The sequence below is a fragment of the Neolamprologus multifasciatus genome, chromosome 12 (genome assembly GCF_963576455.1).
Source record: "Neolamprologus multifasciatus chromosome 12, fNeoMul1.2, whole genome shotgun sequence".
NCBI classification, from domain to species: domain Eukaryota; kingdom Metazoa; phylum Chordata; class Actinopteri; order Cichliformes; family Cichlidae; genus Neolamprologus; species Neolamprologus multifasciatus.
The window spans coordinates 3,014,421-3,031,828 of NC_140450.1; the positions used below are offsets into that span (position 1 = coordinate 3,014,421).

General features: G+C 42.4%; 1 protein-coding gene across 8 annotated transcripts in view; it reads right to left on the bottom strand.

Moving 5' to 3' along the window:
* unc13ba (unc-13 homolog Ba (C. elegans)) overlaps positions 1-17,408 on the bottom strand; it is a 207,586-nt gene that overhangs the window by 130,647 nt on the left and 59,531 nt on the right. For 7 of the 8 annotated variants that reach the window (XM_085179929.1, XM_085179932.1, XM_085179931.1 and 4 more), the window contains one exon: positions 1,046-16,801. The exons of the other annotated variant lie outside the window; for it this stretch is intronic. In XM_085179929.1, the coding sequence (XP_085036055.1) occupies positions 1,046-16,801 (15,756 nt within the window). The remainder of the gene's footprint in view (positions 1-1,045; positions 16,802-17,408) is intronic. 8 annotated transcript variants of the gene reach the window in all.

Sequence of the window (17,408 nt, forward strand, 5' to 3'; positions counted from 1 at the left end):
TAAAGGATCAAAGGGGAATATAAGGGTCAAAGGATGCTCTTTATCATATCACAAAGAATATCACACACAACAAGGAAAACTAAGAGGGTTCAGGAAGATAAGTTGATTAAATACATTTCTGTAATAGTCAGGTCAAGAGAGGTTCCACAGGGATTGCAAAGTTGATGGTCATGACTATGTGACTATCTGCCATCACTGGAAACTTCGTGCATTTTTGGTTGATGTGTCATTTTTACTAATTTTGCAGTCTGCTTCTCCTCGTGGCATAAGCTTTCTGCATGTTGCTATCTTTTCTGACACCACCACTCGTTAAAAATTGTGCACAACTTTTAAGAGCATGTGCAAGTTTAAAGCAATGTTGGCATGTTAGTAAATAAAAAGTTAACCTGTTTAAGTAATAGGGATAAAACTGATAAATCTCATAAGTCATCGACTCAAGGGCTGGAAGACTGAGACTCCTGGCGCTGTGCTTTAACTTGCACGATTTACTTTCTGTTGGGTGTGGGCCAAACCACTTCTCCTTGCTCCTTTTATTCCAGAGTCCAGCCTGCCTCTACGGTGTACGCTGTAATGCCATGATAAATCTATCAGCTTGATTCATATAAACAAATTGGCTAAGGTTTGGAAATAATTCAGAGAACTGCAGGGGACAGAGGAAGGAGGGGCTTTTTAACCACCTCACCAGTGGAAAGGTAATAAATAAGAGCCGCCGGTTTCTTCATTCATTTTGCTTCCATCACTGTCACAAAAGCTATTACTGAGGTGGTGTAAGCACAAAATAGCTACAGTACATTTACACTTGATGGTTAGCACTTTCTAAACATGTTATCATTTCCTGGGCCTCGATCATGTCAGATATCTGGTAACTGGTTTCCATGTATGACTATGGAGCCATACAAGAGTTGCAGAATGAGAATGGGACTGGAGTGTCCTAATTAGGGAAAAGGGGGAAAAATGGGAAAAGAAAAGCGGGAAAAGGGCTGAACATTTATCTATGCTAGCATGATAAATGAAGAATGCCATTTATCATGTACATTGCACTAGCCTTTTCATAGCTTCCTTTGTTAACTGTTCCTTTGGTTGATCCATTTCCAGTTCTGCATGCACGACATCAGGTGTGTTTACTTCACTCTTATCTAACTCACATGGGGTGACCATTAACTGAGGTGTATCCAAACTTTCTATTTGGGAAACTGAGTGCGAAGGAACACCAGACAGAGGTGACTGTGCTAAGCTGTCACAGCTTCCTGTTTTTGAAGTTTCTGTTGGTCCTTCTGTATCACTGCCATCTTCACTTTCAGTTTCTCCAGAACCTGGGGAAGGTTTGTCAGGTTCTGGATCCTCACATTCAGTAGGTTTTGGAGTTTCAGACTGAGGCTCTACGCTGACCACAGGAGGGGTGGATTCAGGTCTGGGAGAGTCAGAGTTACCAAACATTGAGGTAAGTTTCATGCCGAACACAGATGAAACAGATGCTTCCTCCTTTCCAGTTGACTTTTCATCATGGAAAATACCAGCTGAAAGGCTTTTAAAACCAGAAAATAGACCACCATCAGTTTGTTGTGTCTGAGGTGCCTTTGAAGCAGTGGCAGGAGATGTTGAGGTGGAGAAAAGGGATCCAATCGATGATGTACCTTCAGCAGCTACAGACAAAAAGCCTAATTTTGGGGCAGTGAGACCTGGAATTTCAAAGATGCCCTTGTTTTCTGGAACTGTGGGTGGTGCTGCTTTGTCAGACACTGCAGTAACTGGTCCTTCTGAATGCTCTACATGTTCATCATCCCCTGATTGTTTCTCAGTAGTTTGAATAATAGATTCAGTGAGAGAATTTCCTTCTGCTTCCGTTTCTTTTTGTTCCGTCTCCTCCACCAAACCTTTTCCAGGAATCTCAGATTCTGTGCTCTTGACATGTCCATCTTCAGATAAAGGTGTCTCTGGTTTTTCAGTGATTGCACAGTCTGTCACACTAGCAGAAAGCTCATCAGGTCCACACTGTGTACCAGACTGTTGAGTTTCCTCAGGTTTTGTTGTCTCGGGACCTTTGAACATACCAAGTAAGTCACTTGTAAGAGATTCTGAAGCAATACTACTTGGAAGGCCAAAAAATGAGCTTTTCTGTTGTTGTTGTTGTTGCTGTTGCTGTTGTGGTGGTGGCTGACGAGGCGCAGGTGATGAACCAAAAAGTGAGGCAGCTGAACTTGAAAAAAATCCACCAACAGTTGGTGATTTACTTTGTGTATTTGGGGCAGAGAACATAGACATAAACCCAGAAAATGGAGCTGGTTCAGGTGGCTTTTGTGGCCCTGGCTGTCTTGGACCAGCCATTCTTGGCCCACTCATTCGTGGTGCTCCCATTCGCGGCCCACCCATTCTTGGTACTCCCATTCTTTGGACTTGTGGACCAAGAGGCCTGGTCATACCTGGCCTAGGTTGTTGTTGTGGTGGAGGAGTTGAAGGAGCAAGAGGTGGAATTGAGTTGGTACCAATGGTTTTTTCTTCATTTGTTGAAGAGGCCACTCCTGCCAAAGGTGAACTTTCAGATACTTTTTCTGCAGGTTCTGTAGTAGCATGCTCTAATTCTGCCTCAGTTAGTTCCTTTATTGTCTCACCAGATGTGACTTTAAAGTCTGCCAAAGGTGTACTTTCACAGACTTTATCTCCAGATTCTGTAATAGCATGCTCTAATTTTGCCTCAGTTATTTCTTTTATTGTCTCACTAGATGTGATTTTTGAGTCTTCTTGGTCAGCTTTTTCAGAATCTGAAACTGCAGTAACTACAGACTCTGCAGTAACTGTTTCTGGTTTTTGTACCACAGAATCAACTACATTAGTATGTTCAGTGGATTTTTCCTCATCTGTCATTACCTTTTGTTCATCAGCACTAGTTAATTTTTCTATACCTGCCTTTACTGTATTTTCTTCACTAGCATCTTCTGAAGTGTGCTCAGTTGATTCTTCTATTTCCAGAACAGCTTTTTGTTCAAAGCTGTCAACTTTCAAAGGCTCTTCCGTTAGTTTTTCTACATCTGCAACTACTGCAGCAACTTTCAAAGCCTCCTCAGATGTTTTTTCTATACCTGTAACACTAGTTTCATCTGCATCAGCAACCTTCAGTAGCTCCTCACTTGGTTTTTCAATCTCTGAAATTGCTAGCTCTGCATTAGTAATAGCCTTATCTTCAACTTTATTTGAACTTGGGTTCTTGTCAGTAGACTCACTAGAAACTTGCAATGCCATTTGCATAGTGTCATTTTTCTCTGAAAGACTTTTGATATCACCTGTCTCTGCTTCGTCACCTGTGGACTTACTTTCACCTTTCAAGCTATCAAGTTCTGATTCTGCAAATTTTCTCTCAACATCTACGCTGTCTTTTATCTCTTTATTTTCTTTTTCAGTTTCTGACTCTGCCTGACAAACTTGTTTTTTAGCCTCCACAAGTGTCTCTTTAGAAGTCGTGATATGAGTGTCCACAGTGGAAGCTTTAACCGTGTCTGATGTGTTTTCATCAAAGGGCAATTTCTGTTGTATTGTGGTTTTATTTTCTATATCTCGATCTGTCGAGGGAACAGACATTTTAGTAACATTTTGAGTGATGTCTGCAGTTGAGTCTTTGACATCTTGGCATGCCTGTTCTATTTGAGATTCCATCCGAATTGACGATGTAGAAAGAAGCTCTGGGGATATAATTGTTTTGTTCTCAACACAGTCACTCTTTTCTTGTTCTGAGTCATCCTTTGTGCCTTGAGGTTTCACTTGTTCTGAGGAAATTTCCTCCTTATCTGATGATACAGAAAGAGGCTCTGGAGAGACACTTTTTATCTTCTCAACGTGGTCATTCTTTCCTTCTTCCAAGTTATCCTTTGTGTCTGGAGGTTTGACTAGTTCTGAAACAATCTCTTCCTTTACAAAAGCAGTTGTTTCTTGTTCGGGTTTGGTTTCCTCCAAGAAAGACATCCCAAATAGGCCAAACCCAGTTTTAGATTTGTTACTATCAGAACTCCCACCAAGTGAAAACACAGAGGAAACTTTGAAACCTTCTGATTCAGGTGGTTTAGAAACTGGTGATTGTGCTTCTGATGCTTGTTGGCTTTGTCCACCAAACATCGAAAACAGTCCTTTTCCTGTTATTTCTGAACTGCTGGGTCTTGGTGGTGTAACAGTTGGCCCAGGTGGGCGTACTCTAGGACTAGTTTGAGACTGGGCACCAAGACCACCAAACTTTGTAAACAAACCTGCTCCAGGGGTTTCTTTATTTGCAGTAGAACCAGGGAGTATGCCACCAAATATAGAAGATCCAGTAGAAGGCGCCCTCGGTGTAGCACTACCCATAGGTTGACCTCTGGGACTGGGTGGTTGCTGAGGAGCAGATGAACCAAACATGGAGAACAGACTCTTTCCTGGAGGTTCTTTGGGTGGAGGACCTCTAGGTCGCACACTTCCAACAGTTGGACCTCTTGGAGCAGGTGATGCTTGACTACTGGCTCCACCAAACATGGAGAATAAACCTTTTCCCTGTGGCTCCTGTGGCGTTGGTGTTGTTTCTTTGGATCCAGGTGAAGATGGGGTACTTGACCCACCAAACATTGAAAGCAATCCTGTCCCAGGAGCGTCTTTGGCAGATGAGCCAGGAAGAATACCACCAAGTAATGATATACCAGGGGAGGAAGTCTGCTGTGAGTTTGGAGTAGAGCCACTAAATAAAGAAAATAATCCTTTACCTGCTTGTTCATCCTCAGGTTGATCAACCTTGCCAGCAGAACTGTCCTCCTTGGAAACTATTATTTCCTCTGTGAGAGGTTTGACAGGACTGGGCTTAGGTTCAGGCAAGGAAACATCCTTTTGAGTTTCGTCATAAAGTGGTTGGACTTTTTCAGGCAATTTTGCATCTGAGACTGAGGGTAATTCTTCTGGTGACACATTTTCATGTGACTTTACTCCTTCAGACAGTACGATTTCTGAAGATGTGCTCTCCCTCTTATTAGCTAGAGCGTCAAGTGTTTCAGGAGCATTGGAGGATTTTATTACTGAAGTTGTATTGCCAACTTGGCCAGCCAGATCACCGAGTTGTTCAACCACATCAAGTGTTGTATTGTCTGAAACTGATAATTTTGCATCCTTGGAAGTCAGTTCAGTTTGTGGCTCGTTGGCTTCAGTACTCTCTGATATTCCTTCAGCTCTAGAGAGCACATCATCTGTAGTTGAACATTTTTCAGTCATGATATGCTGTGAGTCTCTCTCTGCAAGAGTACTACTTTCTGCAGTCAGTATAAGTGGCATTTCTGGTGAAGAGGTCTTGATTTGTTCTAATTCAGTGGATAGCTCTGTGCTACATATTTCTGTAGCTCTAGCCTCCTTAGATATCTCAGACTCTGAAACAGAATAATCAGGTAAAGAATCTTTACATTCTGCATCGGGAGCAGTTTCTTTAGAAACACTGGCCTCTGGGATTTCAGGCGTGCTACATTCACTAAACTCATGCTCATTTGTCTCTTCTTCTGGTGAACTTGCTGCCGAGACAAAAATATGGGGCAGCCTGATATAAGGTTTTGGGTCACCTGGTTCAATTTGTGTCTCAGGTATTTCAGAGCCAATGCCAATGTAAATTGACTTTTGATGTTGACTTTTATCCTGTGATCCATTAGACAAAGAATTTTTACCACACTCAGTATTGCCATCGGAAGACTCTGTGGCTACTGTTTGTTTGGAATGCTCTAGAATCTCATGCATAGATATGTCTGATTCTGGTACAAACATTTTATCTGTGATGACAGAAGCCTCTTTGCCACCTGCTTCTGATGTAACTTCTGACGGTGTTTGCGAAGGTTCTGCTGAACTGTCAAAACTCAGAATTCCCTTGGGTGGCATGGTATCTGATGGCTTTGTTAGTACCTTTTCAGGAAAAGGCCTTTCTGTATCTTGTTTTTCTCTCTCTGGGATTGCTTTTAGCATTGGCGGTGGTTGCTGATATTCTTGAGAAAGAGATGAAGCCAAACCATGTACTGGCAACTCACTAATGTTGGAAACCATAGGCAGTATTACTGGTGACGTTTCAGAGCTTATATCACTTAAAATGGAATTGTTGTTTCTGTGTTCCGATTTGCTTATTAGTGATTGGGTCGGATCTAGCTCTGTCCGTAGGGCTGCAGATTGATCCTTTGTTGATTCAGATGAAAAGGAAGCAGTTACTTTATCTTTAACCACCACTGATCTAGAGTCTTCAAAAGATTTTGTTTGTGTAACTGGATAGGTAATTTCTTTCCTGTTTGATATGTCATTATTTTCACTAGTCAATCTAGAACCAAAGTTAGCTTGGTCAGTAACAGGCAGAGAACTTGACACAATAAGACTTTGTGAGCTTAAAGCAGTTTTTTCTTGAAGCCCAGCAGGGGTTACTGGGGTAGTGCTCTGTTTAATATCAGCTGTCATCTGTGTTCCAGTAAATTGCGTCCTTTGGTCCTCGGTTGTAGACATAAGCTGGTGGGACAGAGCAGCAGCTGGCATTGTACTGGCAGATGGTTGCGATCCAGCACCGCTGAATAATGAAATCAAACCCTTGACAGAGGTAGACCTTGCTGCTGTTAGAGATACCTCTGGTTGTTGCAATTGAGCCCCAAAGTCTTGGTTAGGAAAGCTACTCTCTAATGGTTGTGCATGCACAAGATCACATTTTGTAGACTGTTGGGATATAGATGTGCTAATGTTCAAAGATTCAGTTGGTGTGGAATATTGCTGGACAGTGACATGTGTTTGGGTTTGAGTATACTGTTTTGATAGTTCGAGAGATGCTGTCACAGATGCCTCTGGTTGTTGCAATTCAGCCCCAAAGTTCTGGTTAGGAAAGTTGCTCTTTAATGGTTGTACAGGTACTGGATCACATTTTGTGGATGGTTGGGATACAGATGTGCTTACTTTTAAAGGTACGGTTGGTGTGGAATACTGCTTATAAGTGACAGGGGTTTGGTATTGACTAGAATGTTTTGACAGTTCAAGAGGTCCTTTTGAAAAATCTTCTGTTGCCATACTTTGTACAGGTTGTATGCCAGAAGACTGTGGGGAAGGTTCAGGTCTAGGTCTGCCATCTGGTTGCTGACTAAGTGAAAGATTACGAACATTGTGTGTGGTGGGATCATTTTGGATTGTACCATACAGTTGATGGGTAGCTGCAGAAGGCAATGCATGTCCGTTACTTGATACTGTTTCACTGTTTGGCAGGATTTCCTCAGTGCTCTCATAGCTGTCCACAGTTGCCTGCTTAATAAGAATTTTGGGTCTAGATATAATGTCAAACTGAACACTTGGATCATGTCTTTCCACCTTTAAAGGTATTGGCTGAGATGTAATAATTGCTGGAGTCCAACCGGTTTTAGCACCAGAATGTTGATATTGCACAGCTGAATGTTGGGTTTGCTGCTGCTGAGACAGTGGATCATGGTTTTTGTAATCAACATTTGCACAACTGATCTGTTGATATGCATTTAGTGATGATCTCTTGGGTTCCTCTATAGCCTGGGGAGGCTGTGTCTTCATTTGAACAGGTACAAGAGATAACACTGAAGTAGTCAATGACTCAGAGTTTATTCCTGTTCCCAACTGCCATCTAGAATTTATTCCAGGTTGGATGGTAGAGTTTTTATCAGGTAAATATCCCCTGTATTGCAAAGGCTTCTGAGTATCTTCTCTGATATCTTCAGTACTGGCTGCAGGTGTGTATGGTTGGTGACAGTAGATACCATTTTGAGATTGTGATGAAATATAAGAAGAAGAAAGATCGTTTGTATTTTGATCTCTAACCACTGTGATTTTGTTTTGAAGATCTACAGTTAGGTTCACAATACCATCTGGTGTTTCTTTTTCTAACGGCCTTTCGGTTTTCCTTCTTTCAAACATTTCTTTTTTTGCTTTAACATTTGAAAAGTTCATGGGCTCTTCAGCTTTTGGCTCAATTTGAGTACTTAAAGCACTAGGCTTTAGGCTGTCTTTTGCTGAGAAGTTCACTGGTTTATTTTGTTGCCACATGTCCTTAGAGATGGCATTTGGCCCAGAAAATACATCATTACATTGGTAGGAAAATATATTTGTGTGCAATGTCTCAGTTTTGCTGATTCTACTCAAAACTTGTCTTCCTTGTTGATTTGCAGATTGTGTCACTATAAGTGGTACACCAACAGAACCATTTCTTATCATATTTGCCTTGTTTTTGATCAGTGGCACAACTCCAGTTGACAAGGTATCAGGCACTGTTTCAGACCATTTCTCCTGTGGTTTTGGGGACATGTCTAGGTAACTTTTGATAGAATTAGCAGGTGCAGATATTTCTTGACATCCACTTTGAACATAGCCTTGTTGTATTGGCACCTGTGAGCCAGCCCCTGTTGGCTGCCTTTTAGTTTGTATCTGAGATAGGTGGGTTTCCACAATTAGTGGTACACCAACAGAATCCCCTTGTGAATATGAAAAGCCTGACGGTCTTATCCTTACCAGGGATACTGGATCTGAATAGTTTACCATCGCATCTGATTTACCTGTCTTTGTTGACATATCTAATGTGCTTTTAATAGAGTTTGCTGGAGATGTAGCAGGTGATTTCATTTGGGTAATGACTGATAGCTGTGAAGTTATCTGATTTGAATGGAGAAAGGCCTCAGATTTTCTGTGCCATGGTTGTTGACACAGAATAGAACCTGAGTGATTTTGAAGCTTACTCATAGCTGTTTGCTGGGCATTTGCATTTGAACTTCTTAAGTTACCAAGAGGTACTTCAGATGGGCTATCAACAACCAATGGTATGCCAACAGAATTATTTCGTACAAATTCATGTGCACTTGGCTTGCTTCTTGTTAGTGGTAGAGCTTCAGAAAGAGTATCATTTGTTCCCACTTCTAGATGTGCCTCAAATTTGGCAGAAGATTTAGAAGTCATGTCTAGTGTGGCCTTAACTGCATTGGCTGGTGCTGTGGCTTGACAGAGTGTTTTGCCAGTTTCAAGAGATTCTGTAAACTGTCCAAGAAGAGGTCGCTGCCTTGGTAATAATATCCTCCTATCACCACATGAAGTCTCCTCTTTTGTGTTAGAAGATCTTATTTGAATCGTTCCAGCAGTAAGAGGAAGCATTTTCTCAACAGAAACGGAATTATTATACTCTATTGTTTGTTCCGTTGGCTCTTGAAATTCTGCCTTATTTGACAAGTCAATGGATTCGTGACAACTGAGACTTTTGTCTGTCTTTTCAGAAGGTAATGTTTTTCTCTTTGTCAGTGGCAGTGCCTCACAGATAGGAACAGTTGGCACAACAGTTTGCTGAGTCTGCTGGGTTGTTTTCTTTTTAGACATATCTAATGTAGGTTTAATTGAGTTTGCTGGTGAAGTGTTCTTCTGATATTGCTCAGCTGTTCCATTAGACTGATAAGGAGGAGTTGTGGATATCTGTGGGCTCTGCTGCATTTGCAGGCCCACACCAACAGAGCAATTTGGTTGTGGTTCCTGAGTAGCTACTTGTTTTCTCAAAATTGGGCTTAATAGCGGTGAGGTACATACAGGTTGTGCTGATTTTGTTTTTGCAGTTTGTTTAAGACCACTATTGAGGCCAGAGGCTTTACTAGAAACATCAGTAACTGAAGAGCTAACACTACTGTGAGAACTCTCTGACAATTTGGAGGTAGAAGACGGCTTGGGTGAACTGTCTGCTTCAACTTTAGTGCAGTTTGTCTCAGTCATTATATGGGTACTCTGAGAGCCTGGGAGCTTTTGGATATGAACTACAGAAGTTACATGGCTGGTTGTAACTTCTGGCCTGGACAATCTTCTCTCTGATTTCTTGTGAGGATCAGCAAGCCTGTGATCAGTCTGAGAACATGTTGGACTTTGCTGTAATGTGTTCATAGTGCCATATTTTGAATCAGGCCATTCAACTTCATCTTCCTCAGTTTGTTTGGTAAGATCTACAGCAATGGTAGTCTGGCCAGTCAAGTCAGTGTTTGCCTGGGTATCAATGGAGTGTTTCTCTTTGAATCTTTTTAACTTGTACTTTGTGAAGTCAACAACTTCAGTTCTCTGTGTAGACTTTACACTGTCATCGGTTGCACCTTTTTGTTTGACATTTTTGATTTGGTTCATTGTGGCAGAACAGTCTATGACTTTATTGCATATTTGAGAGCTGGCAGTGGTTAAAAGTGATGTCCGATTTCTATTGTAAAGGTAAGCTTCACTGTATGTATCCGAGCGGTCATTTAAAATATGTAACTGGGGTGTAAGTTGCTGAGAGGATTTTTGTGGTTGATTTTGAGACAGGGAAGCACTTTCATCAGTTGCTAAAAAACTGTTCACGTTGCTAATGCTAGACATCCCAGTGACTGTGATTTGATTTGGTTGTGATAATACTCTGGGTCTCTCTGCTTGAGAGGGCTGTCTTGTAAGCCTATGTCGCTGTGGTGAAACTGAAGGTACAGTTGAGGTAGATGTCGTGGATGAAATCTTAATAGAAATGGCCTGTGATGGAGATGCTGCAGAGGTGACACCTGTACTAACAGCTGGTGGTGTTGGGAGTTTCCTTCCTGAATGCACAGGTCCTGGTATTTTTTGAGCTGATGGGCTCCCTGAAAGAATCCTTGATGTCTCTGAAACCTTGTTAGACACTGGTGGTGATGTAGCAGGTGTTGATGACTGTATTCCACTTTTACTTGTATCAGTCTTGGAAGGCCTTTTAACAGCTTCTCCAGCAGCTGAAACTATAGAGCTTGACTTTTGTCTTGGTGGTTCTGCAAGTACATCATCTGCAGGTGCAATCCTGATTTCAGGAATTTGGGAGTGTCTATTTGGAAAGATTTGTGTTGAACGATACCTTGGAGAATGTGCTGATGAGGTTGTATTTACATCTGCTATTGCCTGATTCTTCCAATATGGCCCTCCATGTCCACCTTTCAGTGACTTTAAAGTCATATCAGCGGCCTCTATTGGTTCCTCTTGACAGTCATGAGTATTTTGTAATGATTCTACATTGATCTTTTTTAGCTTGTACACAGAAAAGTCTACAGGTTGTTCTGCTTGGGAAGATAGCGATTCCTGAAACATTTGAGAAAAGCTTTCCAAATTCATGTTCATTATTTTCTCACCCTTTTTGAGTGCAGAGGTTAGGTTCACAGGAGCATCAGAAAGAACTAACCCATTCTGCTGGTCACCTTGAATCCAGAAGCCTTCATTTTCAGAGTAAAAGGGGATTTTAAAACCACAAAGGGTAACTTTATCCCTTTCTTTTTGTTTCAGAATTTTAGCAATATTTTCAGTGATATTTCCTAGAGCTTGTACATCCTCCGGTGTAGCACAGGCATAGAGATGTTTACCAGCTCTGTCAGTTAAAAGAGAATAAATGTAATCCTCATCTGTATAGACATAATATCCACAGTCCCCAGCCTCAGCTGGCCACCACAGCCCTTGTTCCAAGAGTAAAAGCCATTGTTGATACCACTCAGAGTCCTTAAATAGCATTTGTTCTTCTGCATCTCCTGTAATGCCTGCAGATCTGCTTAAATCCAGGGCACCACGTCTTAAATCCATTGGACCCTTTTTTGTGGCAAGTTGTTTTAAAAACTCAGTTGCTGATTTCAAATCAAAGTCTTTATCTTTTAAATGACTAACAGTAGTTTCTTCCACCGTTTTGCTAAATGCCTGTCCTCTGCATTCAGTGAGCGACTGGCATCTACTTAACTGGGTCTTTGTTTTTGCCGTAGACAGATTCAGCGCACTGCCTCTAACGATCCAAGGTTTAGCATTTCCAGCAAGATTATTCAATTGGTCACAGCTACTCCAGGATTTGTTATCTCTGCAGCTCATGTCAAACAGAATAACATCTTCACCTGGCTCAAGGAACCGATTTCTGCTTTCAAAAAGCTGGGCAGCAGAATCCCTCCAAGGATGTGAGGGTACATTAAAGCCACTAATGTCCATTTCTTTAGGTTTCAAACATGTTTGATTCTCCCATTGAGGTGGTCTAACTGTAGGAGCCATATGCCCTTGGAATGTTTGGTAGCCTTCCTGGACTTGAGTTGCAAGGGATTCAGCAAGGATATAATCATTGAGTTGTTGCCACAAAAGAGCTTCAATAAGACACTGATGCTCATAGAGGTCTGGTGGAATAACACCATGCTCTGTAAAGTTGTATAAAAGATCCTTGTAACCATACTCATCTGCTGTTCCATACAAGAGACGTTGTATTTCCTCAAGATAACGTTGCGTTGGAGAAATTGTAGGATCTTGCAAGCCCTGAGAATGTGTGGCTTCTTTACAAGTCTCAACAGTGGAAGTGACTGGATGGCCATTCATTAGAGTTGCTGTACTTGAATGGATATCCACCTTACTCTTTGGTAGTAAATGATCGAAGCAGCCTTTTTCATTTTCCTTTCCAGGAGCAGAAGTACTGTCATTGGTGCCTGTTTTTAAAATACTCGATAACAGACTAGGAGACCCGCTACTTGCGGTGTTTTTTTGTTCTTCCTTTCCAAGTTGAGGAGTAGATGGCTGCTGTGTTTTTGATGGTGATTCCTCAGTGACACTAAAAAGGCTTTTGAGAAAACCTTTTTGAGAAGTACTTTTTAAGTCCTTATCTTTATCTCCCACATCTTGGGAGGAATGCATTTCTACAGGTTTAGTTCTCTGAATCTGAGGTCGGCCCTGTCCTGTATGTGGCTGCTTTGGTTCCTGTATTTTCTGATCAGGAGGTGGGGATGGCGACTGTTCCACAGTACCTGAAATTTTGTTTAAAATGCCAGAGAATAATCCCCCTGATTCAGACTGAGCTGGAGTTTGTCCAGGCTTATCAGGTGGCTGACCTCCCTGTACAGGTTGAGGTGATGGTTGTTCCTGTGGTGCGCTGTCACCGGATGCAAGCTTAAGAAAACCTGAGAGCAAGCCTCCACTTTGACTCGGCTGCTGAGTTCCAGTTTGTTGAGAGCCTGTTTTACCAGATTGCTGCTGCTGTTGTTGCTGAGGTGATGTTTGACTGAACAGACCAGACAAAAATCCTCCTTGCTGACCTGTTTGAGATGACTGTTGACCTACAGGTTGGCTGGGTCCAGCTAAATTTGATTTATTGCCTTGTTGAGATGCAGTCTGTGGGGTGGGCTGTTGTGGTGCATTATCACTAGCAGCCAATTTATTAAAAAGCCCTGACAATAGTCCCCCCTGTTGTAGTTCTGGTGCAGAGGCAGCACTTTGCTGAGGTATTTGGTTTTGCCTCCGGAGAGGTTGTCTGTTACCTTGTTGTGGTTGCTGTTGGTTTCTACTGACAGGTGGCTGTTGTTGAGGTGGAGGAGCAGGACCTGTTGAAAATAACCCAGAGAAAAAGCCTCCCTGTTGACTAGATGCTTGTTGAGTAATGTTAGTCCCTGGTCTTTGTGCTTGTTGCTGTTCAGGTTGACTCCCCACTGTAGACTGTGGAGTAGCTGCATCTGTAATTTTGCTAAATAATCCACCGAGCATCCCTGCAGGACTACTGGGGGGTTGCTGTGGTGGGAGTTGTTTTTGCCGTTGTAGGTTTTGCCTATTGGTGGGTTGCTGAATGGGTTGGTTCCCAGGTTTGACAGTCTGTGACTGGTTTTGTGAGTGCTGGGTTTGGTTAGCTGGAGCAGAGTCTTGAGCTCCCATTCCAAAAAGACCAGAGAGGAAGCCACCTTGCTGAGGAGGATGTTCTTGCTGGGAACCAGTTTCTGGGAATTTTAGCAAACCTCCAAACAATCCACTAGGTTGTGGTGTTGTTCCTGTTTCTGTTGGAGGTGGTTTGGGGGGTGTTTGGTCTGTCTGTTGCTGCTGTTTGCTTGGTTTCTGGTCTGAGACTGCAGGCTGTTTTAGCTGTGGGTCAGATGGAGTCCCTCCTGACAAAATCCCTGCTGACTGAGTAGGAGTCATCCCTTGGCTTAAATTTTGATCAGATCCTTCCATTTTTGCTTTATGGTCAGCCACTTCTGGTTGTAACTCATGGCTAGCAAGATTTGGTTGAGACCCAGACACTGTGTCTGTGGCTTTTTTTAAGATCCCAGATAACAGTCCTACAGATGATGGCTGTGCAGAAGTAGGCTGTTCTTGCTTTGGAGTTGAAATTTGACTAGATTGTCCTCCTGGTAACGTGGATGAGGACTGATTTGTAGAAGCAGAGACATCAGAGGCAAATTTTAAAAATCCAGACAAGAGTCCTCCTGACTGTTGTGTGGCAGACGTTTGCTGTGTTTGGGGAGAAGACTGGGAAGGTGGTGAAAATAGACCTGAGAACAGCCCACCCTGTTGAGGCTGAGTGTTTCCTCCTTCAATTTTCACTACAGAAGAATCAGAATCAGTTGATCCAAGTTTCAACAATCCAGAAAGAAATCCTTGAGTCTGTGAAGCTTCTGGTTGCGATTCATCTTGTTCCACAGATTTGGGAGGACTTTGATTTTTAGATGTCACAGTTGATTCAGACTGAACATCTGGCTGGGAATCTTTTTCAGATGACATTTGCTCTTGGCACAAAGGTTCTGTTTTGCAAACGGTGCCCTCTGTGATATCAGACACTATTTGTTCAGTTTGGTCAGTAGGTTTGGTTAATATCACGGTGGGAGTCATTTGTTGCTTCATGGGTTCCTTAGCTGGTTCATTTGGGGTTACTTTAAAAAGGTTTGAAAACCACCCAGTTTCTGTGTTTCCTTTGGGTAAACTTTCAAGAAGTGCTGCACGACTTGGAGAGGGTGTTCTTGTAGGGGTTGGGGTTGGACTCTTTGGCGTGGCACTGGCATCTTCACCAGATGCAAACTTAAGAATCCCTGATAGCATGCCCCCTTCTGCCTTTGGTGGGGCTGTTGTTGCGGAAACATTTTCTGAGAAAAATGGAAGTTTGAGTTTGGTACCTAAAAATGACTCATCTGCAGGCTTGGTGTCACTCTGCTGGGAACTTTCTGGAGGAGGTGTTGACATTAGTGAAGAAAGAGACTTTTTAAAAGGACTGAAAAATCCTGCTTCCTCTGAACTGCTTTCAGGTTTTGGTTCAGGTACTGGTGAAGATTTTCTTTGCTGAACATCAGGTAGTTCACCAGAGGACTCTGTCTCTGGAAGAAGCTCTACTGACCCACTACCAGTTTCTTGGAAAAGCTCGATTGATCCACTTCCTGTATCTGACAAAAGATCAACTGATCCACTGCCAGAGCCTGTTCTCATTTCACCTGATAATTGCCGGTCTGTTTGTGATCCCTCTCTAATAGTACTCACCGTTTTGTTTACAGGCCCTTGCTGGGAGTCACTGATTGGAGCTGATGCACTTCTTTGCTCTGATGGCTGAGGTGATGGGTCTCTAGATGGTGGTGCACTAGAAAAAAGTCTCAAAGGACTAAGTCTTCCTAACATGGATTCAAAACCAGATGTAGCTTGTTTAGAACCACTTCCTTGTGAATCTGTACTAAGTGTCGCCGTCTGACTGGCGTCAGCTTGCTGGTTGGATTCGGAAGACTGAAATGGCAAAAGAGACTGAAGGGAAAACTTTTTTTCTGATGTGGGTTCCTGAGAGGCAGGTGGAACTATAGCTACGGGTGGGGAAGTACCACCACTTTTGGGAATAAGTGAAAGCAGCTTTGAAATGCCTGACTCAGGTTGGGGTGATGATTGAGAGGTAGGTGGTTCTGTGGCAGTAGCACCAGAGGTTTCTGTGACTTCAGTATTCGCTTTGGGGATCAAAGAGAGAAGTTTTGAAATACCAGAGTCCGCTTGGGTTGGTTGGGGAGATGGAGTTGTACCAGGAGCATCTCCCTCAGTGGCAGGCTTTGATCCTGTTATTGTACTAAACAATGAACTCATTGCATTCTTCACTCCAGCTATGCCCTGTTCAACAGCATTATCCTCCTTAGTATCAGCTTTGACATCGTCATTACTACTCTCTTTAGGTTGCACAACTTTAGCATCAGTTGGCAGTGCTGGGAGTTTTCGTCTAACTGGTTTAGGCATTGATTCGTAGTTGCTGATCTCCTCTTCTTTTACAGCCAAGTATTCCGACACTGAGTGAACTAAACTCTTTAGTTCCTCCATTGGATCTATATATTCTTCACCTGGTTCCTTCACCGGCGATAACATAGGATCTTGTCCATAACTTGACCTCCCTTTACTTGAAAAGTCTTCTCCGTAAGGTGGCATATACTTGCCAGGGTAGTAATAACTTTCATATTCATAGCAAGTATCTCCCTCAGTGAATGTCAGGTCATCTAATTCCTCCTCAGAGCCAAAGGAATACTGCATCTCATCTGAACCAACTGAGTTATATTCCCCTCTCTCCCTGATCCTTTCAGCCTCTTCCCGAGCAGCTTCCTCTTCACGAAAAGCTGCATAGTTCTCAAGTGTGTCTTCTAAAGCAGTTTTGGCCCACAGTCTAGTTTTGAAAAGTAGACTCTCTCTATCTGACAGCTGTCGTAGCTGTTTAGCAGAGGGTATTATATCAATTTCAGGAGGTGACGATTCATCCTCAAAGCTGCCGGCTTCCTTGTAGACTAACCGCACTTCTCCACTGCCGAAGGCACGCCTCCGTTTGTGTGTCCTGCCATCCAGCTCCAGCAAGTCCTCTGGGAAATGTGCATCACATTCCACTGTCTGATAGAATCTGCTGACTCTGGACTCGGATGGACTGTCACTAATTTTATAGATGATGCTTTTGTCCTCATCCTCCCACATTTTCTGCTCAGCATCCAAGTAATCGTCCAAGACACCAGAGTCAGGCACTTTGTATTTACTCTCCCAGTCCTCCACACCCATACCTGAATCAACAGGGATTATTTTTACTCCACCCTTACTGTTTGATTTCCTAAAAATAAAGTTAAAAATACCAAGTGGGAAGCAGCAGAGGACGGTGCAAAGAAAAAAGAAAGAAAAAGATATTAAGCATTAGACATGAACCAAAAGCAACAGATCATGCAGAAAAGAAAAGCACTGTAGAATACCTGTGTAGTAAAAACAGAAAACAAAAGACAAGAAATACAGACAGAGGAAAAAGTATGTGATAGTGTGCAAATTTTCATGGTCCAATTTTTTGTCAGAAAGGTATGCTTTGACATATGTCAGTTGTGATTGAGAAGTTTTCTGTTTTCGCAAAACAAGTTGGGTATAATGGCTTTTCTCCGATTTTGGCAATACATAATATAAAAAAATATTGGTTTCCCATGGCAACACACTCTTTAAATAGAGTAAAAAATGAAACATTGTGCATCTTATGAGCTACAACACTCATAAAAACCTTTCCTGAGTTCAACCTTTACTGATCTGCCTTTCAAGGTCACCTTATTGTGCGCCTCTGGACTAGTTCCAGTGTAGCTGCCATTTATAGGTCACTCTGTGGAAGTCCTGCGATCACTATTTGCTCATGCACATTTGCATTTCCATCATAGAATTCAAACAAACATCTGTGTCAAGGG